The following is a 12,891-nucleotide window of genomic DNA, read 5'->3' as shown; positions in this document are numbered from 1 at the left end:
ACTTGTGAAGGATAAATGTGACACTGAAGGTGGAAGCGATTCCTTGTCTCCTTCTCAGAAACCTTCTGATGTGGGTGTGTGCGGAGGAAGGCCGTGTGATCGCGCCACAGCCAGGCTTCGTGATGCGATGAATAGAGCCAGGAGATGCTTGTTGTGATGCGACAGAGCGCAGCTGGAGCTCTGATGCAATACATCAAGCAACCGCTCGCTGCGTCACAACAATGAGACGCGTCCAGTTGGCCCAAACCTTCTGTTCCAAATTATACAGACTCCGTCCTGAAAGGCCAGAAAACCTGAATACAAAGATTCTGGCTCTGTGTTTTGTTTGTAAAAAAAAAAAAAAATTGGGACTAATTCCATTAAGCTTGTAACATGTCAAAATCTTTGTAGTTAGTTAAGTAAAATTTAAGTCTGGGCTTTATTCATAATATAATAATGTTCATAGCAATAAAACAGACATGTTTTGCATGGTGTTCTGACTTCACATTTTTTCTGAATCAGAGAAAGGAAACAAACCCGACTTAACAGAAAGGGCGGCCATCTTGCAGTTGGAAAGTTGAGATGTTATGAATGCATTGATGACCTGGTGAATAATATGGCTCTGGGGTAAAATGCTCTGAATGTCAATATGAATCGAACTTTACTTGTGAACTCTGCTGACTCTTTTTGGCTAATCCTTCAAAGATCTTCATTTTATTCAGGAATGTTACACAGGAAGTTGGGGATACTCCAGTTAAATTTTCCTCCTGTATTCCAGGTTTTAACCATCATAGTCATCTTCTTCAATAATCAAGTCCTCACTAGATTACACCAGTGTCTGCTAAACTCGGCTAAAACCTTCATTCTCTCTCTCTGTCTCTTGCAGCCCACCCCTGATTCCCATTAGGATCTTCTCTTCCCTCTTGGAGACCCTCTCCACCCCCCACATCCAGCAGCCATGGCCGATGACTCCGACATGCGCAATGAGCTGTCAGACATGCAGCAGCGCGCCGACCAGCTGGCCGACGAGGTGAGAAGAACACACTTCTGCCCGGCCGCAGCTGTTCGGCGTACGGTGGAGTGAAAACACGCGAACACCCGCCGCCTCGTAACAAGCAGAGATGCAACAGCACACAATGTTACAGCTGAAAAATGGGAATATTGTGGAAAAGTTCAGGATTTTTTGTAAATCCTTTTTGAAAAAGAAGCTCGTATGTTTGACTCATTTTCATGTCAATGTATTTATAAAACTTCCTACTAACAAAATATTAGAACGTTCTCATTCAATGAGAACTTAGAAAAAATTTAATAATGTTGAACATCTTTTCACGTTGATGTAATTTGGCACTATGCAAATAAAAGCTAAGAAAGTTCTTATTATTGTTCTATTCATGTGGCTCGTTAGAGTCTAGAGGGCCACATAAATAGTTACAGCAGACCGGATTTGGCCCACGAGCCTCAGGTTTGACACATGTTATATAGATTCATTATAGAGTGAAACAATTCAAGCGTTATTTCTATTAATGTTGATGATTACGGCTTACGGAGAACAAAAACCTGTGGCCTACAAACCAGAACAAAAATTCTCTGATTCAGAATTTGGAATATTGCATAAGGTCAGTTGTATCAAACTCAGGGCCCGGGGGCCAAATCCGGTCCGGCGCAGCTTTTTATGTGGCCCTCCACAAATAAATCAGTTGCTTTATTTTATTGGTCAAATCTAAGCAGTTTTGAGCTGTACGTTACCACGATGCATCAATCGGTTCCTCCATTATTTCACGTGAAATCAACAAATCTCCGCACTTTTTCGATCTAATGCATAATTGGGAGTTTATTCAAACTGTCACAAACATGGGAATGACCGTGAACTTTCACCAGCAGATGGCAATGTTTCTTACTTTTGCTATCACACTAGGCCTGTCACAATAAGCAATAAATCAAAACCAGCTCAATAATTTCCACTTGCATAATTTATTGTTTTCATCTTTTCTCTATTTCTACTAAAAAACTGGATGACAAAACTCCTCAGTCTGGGGTTTTGTTCTTTATCAGCCATTTTTTTGAAGGACAGTCTTGTTTACAGAAACTTCAGAATTCATTTTATTTGTTTGTTGTTTCTGTTATTATATTTATTTACTCTGGATATCTAAATTGTCTTCCAGTTCCGATGTTAAATGTTTATTAGAATTTAAAATTTATTGATCTTTAAAATGTGTTCTTGCATTGTTACTATATCACTATGTTACTACTATATCACTGGAAAATGGTCTCAAGACAACAATTTTATCATTTATCACACTAACTTCTGGGATAATATATCACCCAACAAAATTAGTAATCGTGACAGACCTAACGAAGTCCAAGTACGGCAAAATTTCTCACAAATATTTCTAAAGTAGCGCCACAAAATCAAATAATTTTGACTACAACAAAAAACAAATTGAAAAAACACTGGAGGAACCGATCAGCGTGAAAAGATGCTCGATAAGACTTATTTATTTATTTCATTTATGTTTTAAAGGTGTTTTATTAATACATTCTGCCACAACAAGCCCATTTGAGGACATTTGTAATCTTGATATTGGCAGCAAATAAAAATTCTCTTCGCACACAATCAATAAAAAAAAATTTGATTTTAAACAGACACGTGAGGCGTCTGAAAAGAGATTCAGAGGGAAAAAAATATGGAACTTTTCCGCTATATTCTCATTTTTTATCAGACACGCGCGTATGTCGCACAGGTGAGAGAGGGGGTAGTTGCATTGTGAGAGCAGCAGCTCCGTACAAAGCCGACTGCGTGGCGTTCCTCTGGCGTTCCTCTGGAGTTCCTCTGGAGTTCCTCTGGAGTTCCTCTGGCGTTCCTCTGGAGTTCCTCTGGAGTTCCGCTGGCGTTCCTCTGGCGTTCCGTTGGAGTTCCTCTGGCGTTCCGTTGGAGTTCCTCTGGAGTTCCGCTGGCGTTCCTCTGGAGTTCCTCTGGCGTTCCTCTGGCGTTCCGTTGGAGTTCCGCTGGCGTTCCGTTGGAGTTCCGCTGGCGTTCCTCTGGAGTTCCTCTGGCGTTCCTCTGGAGTTCCTCTGGAGTTCCTCTGGCGTTCCTCTGGCGTTCCTCTGGAGTTCCGCTGGCGTTCCTCTGGAGTTCCGCTGGCGTTCCTCTGGAGTTCCGCTGGCGTTTCTCTGGCGTTCCGTTGGAGTTCCGCTGGCGTTCCTCTGGAGTTCCTCTGGCGTTCCTCTGGAGTTCCGCTGGCGTTCCTCTGGAGTTCCGCTGGCGTTTCTCTGGCGTTCCGTTGGAGTTCCGCTGGCGTTCCTCTGGAGTTCCGCTGGCGTTCCTCTGGAGTTCCGCTGGCGTTTCTCTGGCGTTCCGTTGGAGTTCCGCTGGCGTTCCGTTGGCGTTCCAGAGCTCCTCTCTGTTCTTTGTGAGAGCGTGTCAGACAGAGAAACAACGTCATTGTGATGGCCTGGAGCAGACTGGCCCAGAACCCTGCAGCTCCACATATGACTCACTGTGGCACAGCTGAGCAGAATATTAAACAGACACGCACACACACTCACACATGCACACACACACGCGTCAGCACAGAGCATGCACAAAATGGCGGCACCACAATTATAGCTTCTTTTTCCTTTTCTTTTTTTTTCTTTTTTTGCTTCTGACTCTAAAGAAGCTTTTAGGTCCTGATGTTGACTTGGGAGAAAAATCACAGAGCTGTTGCTTTAAAAAAGCAAACAACAAAAAAACAGCTGAAACATCACGAAGAGTCGACTGTCGTTTTCAAGCTGCTGTGTTTGTAATTTCAGATGGAGAATAATAATTCCATCTTTAATCTCTTCGCAGTCACTGGAGAGCACTCGTCGTATGCTGCAGCTGGTGGAGGAGGTAAGAAAAACCCACAGCACTGAACAGTCAACCATGGGAAACTACAGCAGTTTGTAAAAGAAATACATAGAAAGAAGTCAAAAATGAAGTTTTGATCGACTTTAATTCACGGTGCAGGTGTGTGTAGACGCAGAACCTCACAGAAAGCACAGAACCTTTTGTCATTCTGCAGCCTTCAAACGTTCGAACCTCAGTGCATTCTGATGGGATTTCATAAGAAATGAAATCTGAAAAGTGTGGCATGAATTTATATCAAGCCCAGCTTACCTAAAAGTTCCTAAATCAGTGGTGTCCAATTCATCTGTGTAGCTTTTCTATGCAGGCCTCAAAGTTTTGTTAGAACATTAGAGAACAGACGTTGTCATGGCAACCAAGGGACAAAATGGAGGCGATTAGTAAAGTTTAGTAGGTAAAGTTTATTTGTAAAGCGCTTGTCACAAACGTACAATCAGAAAGCGCTGTACAATAGAAAACCTTACAAAACATAAAACCAACACAAGAAACAGTAAAATCTAGATTAGAGCAGCTTAATGTTATCAAACATACCACAACTATTCATCATGCAGTCCATAAATCTGATTTACTTTATAGAAAAGAACGACCTAAAGAAAATCATGCTGTTAGAAGCTCCGAGCTTTGTAGGGGAACAGCGTGAGGAAGAACCAATGCTAACACTGCACAGCACATCAGGCTAACGCTTGTGGTTCTGACGCGACATAATGCAGAAAAACTTATTTTGTCAGAGAATCTAAGAAACAAAAGGATCACAACACATCTGGGAAAGACTCAAGTTTGTTCTCTGTCAACTCAGAGTGACCGGAGAAAAAAGGCGATACGTTTTTAAATGCAAAGTAAAAAATAAAATAAAGTCTCGAGTTCAAATTCAAAGTTTACCTTTAATTTGTGCGTTGCTCCCTCGATGTCGAGGTGTTTGCGCATTTAATGCCGTCACCGAGTCAACCATGAGTCAACTGAATGATGGCGTGAGCAACACTTCACAGGAAATGAGCAGACCTTAGCGCCAGATGAGGCGCGCGCACACACACGCACACACTCACAACACACAGAGCACATTAAAGTGAGCAACGCTAATGGCTAGAAGATGATAGCATAATGCACATTAAGGGAATACGTTAACAAGCAAACACAGAGAGCAGGAGGGAGGGAAGACGGAGACTCTCAAGGTCAGATTGATCATCGTCGGTTCTATCAAACCGAGGAGAAACGGGAGAGAGAGGTTCAAATCCCACCGAATCCCGAATGAAACCGGGCGGAGAGGAGGAGGGAAGTGGAGGCAGACTGTGGCGAAATAACATTTTTTTTAAAAACACAGAAATCCAGCGACATGTACATCTGTTTTGCTATTATAGCTAATCCCTATTGGCATTACTAAAACAGTAAATATGAATTTTAAATTTCCTCCCTGAGATAAAATGCTTCATTTTGTAGATTAGTGAGCTCTGCTCCAAAGAAGAAATCTTTAACTTTGAAAGATCTGGAAAGAAACCAGTGGAAGCATCCAAAAACTGATTATAAGAGGGTTGTGAAAAATGTGAAATAAGACTGTGGGGGTGGGGGTTGTTTCTTTTTTCAAAATTGAAACTTTGCACATTGTTTCTTCTCTATTGAAAAGTGTCAGATAAAAACTTTGCGGTTAAATTACTTAGTAGTTAAATCTAAATCAGCCGGGATCTAAGCTGTGTGTTATCATGTCTACTCCTGAAGAATTGAACCTTTGGTGAATCTTCACGTCCCATAAAGTTTTTGTTTTCTTTATCAGTCACCTAAATCTTTTGATAGTGCATGTATGTTGGAAAGAAGGCTGTGAAATGTTCTTATTGCCCTGACTTTACTGCCTGTGTGTATTTGTTTTCCACTGATTTAATGATCACCTGGCCACCTTGGGCTGAAATTTCAATTCTCTAAATGGAGCCAATGAACGACCAGAGGAGTCAAATTATTGTTAGCTGAATCACATAGAAAGTAGATACTATTCAAGCATTCAGCATGCAGAGGTGAGTTTAGTTTTTATTGGAATCAAAAGATAGATTTAGATTTCAAAATTTAGCTTCATTATCTTAATGTAGTTTCTTTTTTTTTTTACATCTTTGAAGCCCGTGAATAAAAAAATGTTTATATTTTACATTAGAATTCCTGACCAGTGTATTCTGCTAAGGAAAGCTCGAAATGAAAGGTTTCCATTTAGTGCATTTCTAAAATAAGGTTACTGAAAAGAAGAAGATTCTTTCTCTGCAGAGCAGCAGATTCAAATGTAATCATCACTGTCGTCATCCTGATAAACTATGATTTACAGATTATCAGGTTCATACAGAATCTGTTTGGACCGGAGAAAGACCAAAATGTTAGCAACACCATATCACACTGTTAAGGGGTTTTTAATTTCCAGGACATCATTGTTGACCATCCTGTTGACTTCTGTTCTGTCTTAACCCCCCCTCCCCCCACACCCTCGACCCCCATACCCCTGTGATCCGGCCCTGGCCTTCCATAGAGCAAAGATGCTGGAATCAGGACTTTGGTCATGCTGGACGAGCAGGGAGGTGAGTCAACAAGAGCAGAGATGGTCATAATGTTTTGCTGTATATTTAAATTATACACAGCTGCTATGTGTTCTGTTTTTTTTTCTTTTTTTTACATTAAGTGTAAAAATATATTAATGACCACATTTTAACTCTGTACTTTTGATGTTTTTCATATGATGACCAAACATTTTGTGAATGAATGAAATGTTACATTTTCAACTGCTTGTTTTCATTTGAACGCATTTAAAACTGATTCATTTTTCCCTCCGTTTTTTTTTTAATTATTATTATTTTATTTTATTTTTTATTTATGCTTTGAGATTTGTTGTATTTGTTTCTTTTTACTGCATGCTGAGTTGATCGTTGAAGGGTGGGGATTTTTTCATTTCTTCCTTTTCAGCTTCTTTTAACTTCTCTTTACGTTTGGCTCACATTCTTCTTCTTCTCCTCGGTTTGCCTGACCGCTTCTAATTAATTTGCCACCAGCGGTTTTTTTCTTTCTTCTTTATTTTGTCCTTACTTCCTCATCGTTCTTTTTTATTTCAGCTAAGAAAGACAAGAGAAATCTCAAAAGTGACAAAAACTCTGACAGATCTCTTGGAGAATATTTCCAGCTGGCCACTGCAGTACCTCACCCCCCCACAGCTCAGCGCTGTTTTCAGACTAAATTGTGTCTCTGGGTCAATTTGCCCCTTCGCCAAGTTGTACCCCAATTTTCTATCAACGTATTTCTGCTTTGTCCTTTTCAACTTCCTGTTTGAAGGTGTAAACAAACCATTTTGTGCCCATCAGCTCAAAACATAACGGGCTTTTCTGGTAGCTCGGCATCTTCGTGAATTATGAGGACAAATACTGAAATCGCACAAAAGTCAACTTTATTGTGTATTCTTTCCTTGTATCTCACCAGTTTACAAAGATGAATTTGACATCTTTGTAAATAACTCTCGGTAACGTCCTGCTGGTAAATATTGGCATCTTTCATGAAATAGTTTAGTCAAAAAACTCTAAAGCAGTTCCTAAGATATGTTATTTTAGAAAGAAATCAAGCTACAACCGGTCCTATGTGTGTTTATGGCAAAAAGTAATGTGCGTCAAACATGGGCAGATCAAAGAACTCAGACGTTAAAAACAAAGTGTTTAAGTTGGTCTCCACTTCCTGTCAGAAAGCAAAACATTTCTTTTCACAAATTAATTCATTATTGATGCGTCATTATGAAACATCCTGCGGCACGCTACTAGGAAACCAAGAAACCTACAAAAGTACAAAATGGCGGAGGGGCGAAACAACCAGCAGTTATAAATGGTCCTTTTGGTAGCTGGTGGTTGAGTAACTCTCGCTCTGTTCTCAGATCTGTTCACGTTGAATCCTTTTACGTAAATTAAGAACTTACTGGGGTAAAACTCCCAGTTCAAAATCACATATTTATTATTTACAATGAATAAGGAGCTGAAGCTGTCTCCGGCTGTTCGCCTTCTAGAAATGGATAATGGTTAAACTGGTCTGAGAACAGTTTTGCCAGGTGTACAACGAAAAGAAGTGGGGGGAAAAGAAACGATCGATTTAGCTGGTAATGACAAAATATTCTATCACTTCAGCCCGCTTAGTGATTCTTCCAATCCCTGGTTGTGCCTTGAAAGTGTAAAAACTATACAGAGAGTGCACTTAATAAAATGGCAGAAGGAAAAAAATCTACTAAGGTTCCACCTCTGGAATGAGGGATCTCAACTCTCCCATTGACTGGAAATCAAGTGTTCATCAATCCATAAAGCCAGAAAGAGGGCATCCTTAATTCTGTCAACAGGGAATGTAAGCTGTAGTCTGTCTGTGAACAGTCATGGGTGGACTCCAGTGCATTGAACCCCCAGAGCATTTCTGCACCTGCAGATTATTACTAAGCGTTCTGTGATGACCGACTACCTGAAGTCTGGGAGCTGAACTCAAAATCCACACGGATGTCCTCTCATCGGACTGAAAACCTTTATAGTCGTAAAGGAGAAAATGGCAGTAGGAGCATTCCTCCACTGAAATCAAACTAATCATGAATATGTCATAGTACTAACCTAACTTTAACACTTTCAGAAGTGCATGCCGACCAGGGATTGAACGAACCCTAACAGTCGGTCAACGAGTTCCTGAATTCACTCCATATTTAACTGTGCCACATGCTTTCACACTCTACTTATTTCTCTGTCCCAATACAAATTTGCTTTGAGAAGTAGTTGGCAACTCACCATCCACCACATCAGCATGGCAAAGCCTCTAACACCTATGAACCAGAGTGTTACAGTCACGGTCCAGTCAAAGTCAGGAAAATGTCAGATCAGATTGTACATTCAACTTGTCTAACTGAACAGAAAACTTGTAGGATTGCTAATTCATTTGCTTAGCAACCATGACAACTGTCACTAGCAATGAAACCTTTGCCTTTTAGATATTAAAGGATGAAATCTCAGACTTCCCACGTCGGAATCCCAACAGTTTATGTTGACGTTTTAGTCCATGGCACTGTGAAATTCAGACGTTTGAGTGCAAAAAGAAATGCAGCATGAGAGTGACTACTTATTTTGCAAAGGAAGAAAAATATTCTTATCAGGAATAAATTGTTTCACTGCACTTTTACTGAAGCTTTCACATGTAGAAAAGGACTAATGGTCACTATTTTTAGTGTAGCTAATTTAGTTGGTGACTAATGGTCACTATTTTTAGTGTAGCTAATTTAGTTGGTGACTAATGGTCACTATTTTTAGTGTAGCTAATTTAATTGGTGACTAATGGTCACTATTTTTAGTGCAGCTAATGTAGTTGGTGACTAATGCTCACTAGTTTTAGTGTAGCTAATTTAATTGGTGACTAATGGTCACTAGTTTTAGTGCAGCTAATTTAGTTGGTGACTAATGGTCACTATTTTTAGTGTAGCTAATTTAGTTGGTGACTAATGCTCACTAGTTTTAGTGTAGCTAATTTAGTTGGTGACTAATGCTCACTAGTTTTAGTGTAGCTAATTTAGTTGGTGACTAATGCTCACTAGTTTTTGGGTAGCTAATTTAATTGGTGACTAATAGTCACTATTTTTAGTGTAGCTAATGTAGTTGGTGACTAATGCTCACTATTTTTAGTGTAGCTAATTTAATTGGTGACTAATGGTCACTATTTTTAGTGCAGCTAATGTAGTTGGTGACTAATGCTCACTATTTTTAGTGTAGCTAATTTAATTGGTGACTAATGCTAACTTAGCATAAGAGCCGGCAGGAGAACAACACTCAGCCAACCAACAATTGGCCAAAACTTAAGACTGTGAATGAAACTGGTAGGGTGAGATTCCTATTATGGCATAAAATATAGTCATAACTCAACAACTAGCCTACTAGCAACAGCTAATGGGTGTTAGCTAACTACAATTAGCATAGTGGCCTGTTGTGAGTAGTGTTATATTCATTGTTTTTTTTTTTTTTGGTGACTTCTAACCATATTGCAGGCGAGTTGACTATAAACATGCTCTACTTAACATGGTTGAAGTCTTAATTTCTCCTGTAAACTCACAGATTAACATTGCAGTTTGCACATGAAGTCACACACGCTCACATCAACACAGTTGCTGTTCATCATATATCATATTTCTGTCAATCAGTCAATGAAATTCATTCCACTACTGTCATCCCTTTGTCCTGACCAGAGCAACTCGATCGTGTTGAAGAGGGCATGAACCATATCAACCAAGACATGAAGGAAGCCGAGAAAAATTTAAAAGATTTAGGGAATTGCTGTGGGCTTTTCATATGTCCATGTAACAAGTAGGTACTGACAATGTGCCCCAAAGGTTCTTTGCATATGTGGTGGCGTCCAGTTTTTCCTCTTTTTTTTTTCTTTCTCTCGTTTTGTTTTACTTTCTTTCGTCATAGTGAGTGTCTGAAGTTGTTGTCTTCTCTCCTTTGTCTTCTCTCTCTCTTTCTCTTTCTCTCTCATCTTCTTTCTCTCTCTCTCTCTCCTCGTGCTTCGTTCTGTGGGGGATAAATGACTTGTGTTTAATCAGAGCAACTGGAGCGCATCGAGGAGGGAATGGACCAAATCAATAAGGACATGAAGGATGCAGAAAAGAATTTGAACGATCTAGGGAAATTCTGTGGTCTTTGCTCCTGTCCATGTAACAAGTAGGTGCTGCTTGCCTGCCTGCCTGCCTGCCATTTAAATATGCGACTAAATACCAAATAAAATACCACAAAAAAAAACAACCGAGGAAGAAGTGACATCACAATGGTCATTAGCCAATAGTCTGCTCTGCTCCTGTTCATAAATAATAATAATAAATCCATACAGTGGGGTCACGGGTGGATATTCTTTAAAATAGTTCTAATTTCACCCTCACATAGAGACACTTTGTCCCTAAAGTCGAACTGAAGTCGGGTATTTTTCCGTGTCAAAGAACTTCCTGCATCAGTTAAACTCAAAATCTCACTTTTAACTCATTATTCAAGATTGGATTAGTGAAGTTTCTTAGTCCATCGTTCCATATAAAGGTTTCTGTCCTTTTCAGAGGACATGTGGGAAATAGCAAGTGATGCAGTTGTCTAATTAGTTATTTTAATAATCAAAAATCTTCTCTTGATATGCAGTATCCACTGGCATCTTTGTTGGTTGCTCATTTGCAAACGTCCCTGAATAGCAGAAGCATAGACAGGCTGATCCAATCGATAGCATCCAACAGTTGGATTTCAATAGGAATTTCTAATCAAGTTAGGCTGCATTAGATTAGATCAGGAGATCGTTTCGAAGTCTTCTCTCACTGTTAGTTTTGAATCAGTTTCCTTTTATTTTTAGATTTCAAGTTTAATTTCTAAAAGTCCAGCCAGCCAAGATTTGGTTTGCAGTGAGTGGATATTTGTAGGTTATTTACGTCTTGTTCGGTTCGGTTTACACAACCACAATAAATGCATCAAGAAGTAATATTTCAAAATGTGGTTGAGAGCTCTTATTGTGCTGAGCAGCACATTTAAGTGGTTTGATTTTTAGAGATTTTTTTGTCTTTTCATGTTTGTGATTCTCCGAGGGTAAATAGTGACACAATTATGGCCAAAAAGATTGTGATGAATTCTTTTTATTGTCGGTTTTATTGCCATTTCAGTAAAGATCACAAAAGAAAATGTGAAGTTTTTATAGCCCGGTCCATGGAATCGTATTTTTCTACGTCAATAAAGTCAAACACAAATTCGCTTTAGTTTAATAGATTTAATGTCTAAGACTGAATGAAAAATATGGCCTTTCAGTTCGACTTTAGTGCAGATTTGTGTAGGACCTTCATGCAGGGAAAACGACTGCGGGGAAATGCACCAGCCTGGCTTCCCACTGGATAAACCTGCAGATATTCATATTCATATCAGTGTGAGGCATTCAGACAAGTTTGGCCAAATGATTCCATGCATAACCACTGCAACTATTTACCATTATACAGCATATAACATGCATCAAATCTGGTTAACAACCTTTAAATCCGAGCTAAATCTTGTTTTTTAAGTTTTTCTCCACTCACCAGTAAGTGCCTCCGTTAACACCCTCCTTATAAGAGCCCTATTCCCTGAACACACACTTCCTTACACAGCCTGGGTGACTTTTTAAAATCCAGGTGTTCCTGTTATGGAGCCATTTGTTCTAATTCCTCCTGAGCTGGATTGTGTTTTTCCAAGCGCGGTGGGAGGAGGCCACTTTGCCGACTCTTAAAAACAAGATAGGATTCCTTCTAGAACAAACAAAGAGCAGGGCTGAGGGCCCCAAAGCATCTTGGCACTCAGATCTTCATTCTGGAACAATTTAGTTCATTATTTTCTTTTCTTTTTTTTCTGATCTCGGTCCCAAAATGCATTTGGGCAGCCTGGTCCAGGACTGTTTGACACTTCTCCTCATTTGCATGATGTCTTCCGCCACACAGCTCTAACATCTAGTAGATCCTCACCTTTGTGCAGGGAAGGAGACCCCCCACCCCCCACCCACCCTGCCACACCTTAACCCCCACCCACCCCCACTGAGTGCAGATAACATGGAATGACTGGAGAGCATGACCCTCTGAATGCTCATGCATGCTTGATAATGCAACTCATAACAGCGATTTTACTCAGGATGAACCTGAAGGTTCTGATGATGATGATGGTTGATTATAAATTTAAAAAAAAAGAATAAATCTTTTAATTTTTTTTTTGTTCTGGTTTTTGTTGTTTTAGTTGTAACAGCTTGACAGTAAGACGTTCAGGTGAATCGGGACAAAACGGCAGAGTCCTAAAAAATTTTATAAATAGTAATGACGCCGGTGTTGTATTTTGAAATAATGGAGTGTTGTTGTTTTTTTTGTTTGTTTGTTTTTAATCATTTCTAAACAAAGGGATGTCCATTTGTGGCCCTTGAAATGATCCTGAGTGGCCCCTGTCAGCAGCTCAAGAGTGATTAAAATGATACAAAAAATAAAATTCTTTATAAAAGACAAAAATTTAGGCACAAAGTAGAGAATTTAT

At 39.7% G+C, this 12,891-nt stretch overlaps 1 protein-coding gene across 1 annotated transcript in view; it reads left to right on the top strand.

The window, feature by feature from the left end:
• snap25a (synaptosome associated protein 25a) overlaps positions 1-12,891 on the top strand; it is a 40,453-nt gene that overhangs the window by 19,382 nt on the left and 8,180 nt on the right. Inside the window, exons 2-5 of the mRNA XM_044106769.1 lie at positions 866-1,009; positions 3,809-3,850; positions 6,363-6,411; positions 10,425-10,542. Of these exons, the coding sequence (XP_043962704.1) occupies positions 938-1,009; positions 3,809-3,850; positions 6,363-6,411; positions 10,425-10,542 (281 nt within the window). The 5' untranslated portion in view covers positions 866-937. The remainder of the gene's footprint in view (positions 1-865; positions 1,010-3,808; positions 3,851-6,362; positions 6,412-10,424; positions 10,543-12,891) is intronic.

This window comes from Gambusia affinis, linkage group LG22 (assembly GCF_019740435.1).
Source record: "Gambusia affinis linkage group LG22, SWU_Gaff_1.0, whole genome shotgun sequence".
NCBI lineage: Eukaryota > Metazoa > Chordata > Actinopteri > Cyprinodontiformes > Poeciliidae > Gambusia > Gambusia affinis.
The sequence above is the reverse complement of the archived record's forward strand: the minus strand, read 5'-3'. Positions and strand labels throughout refer to the sequence as shown.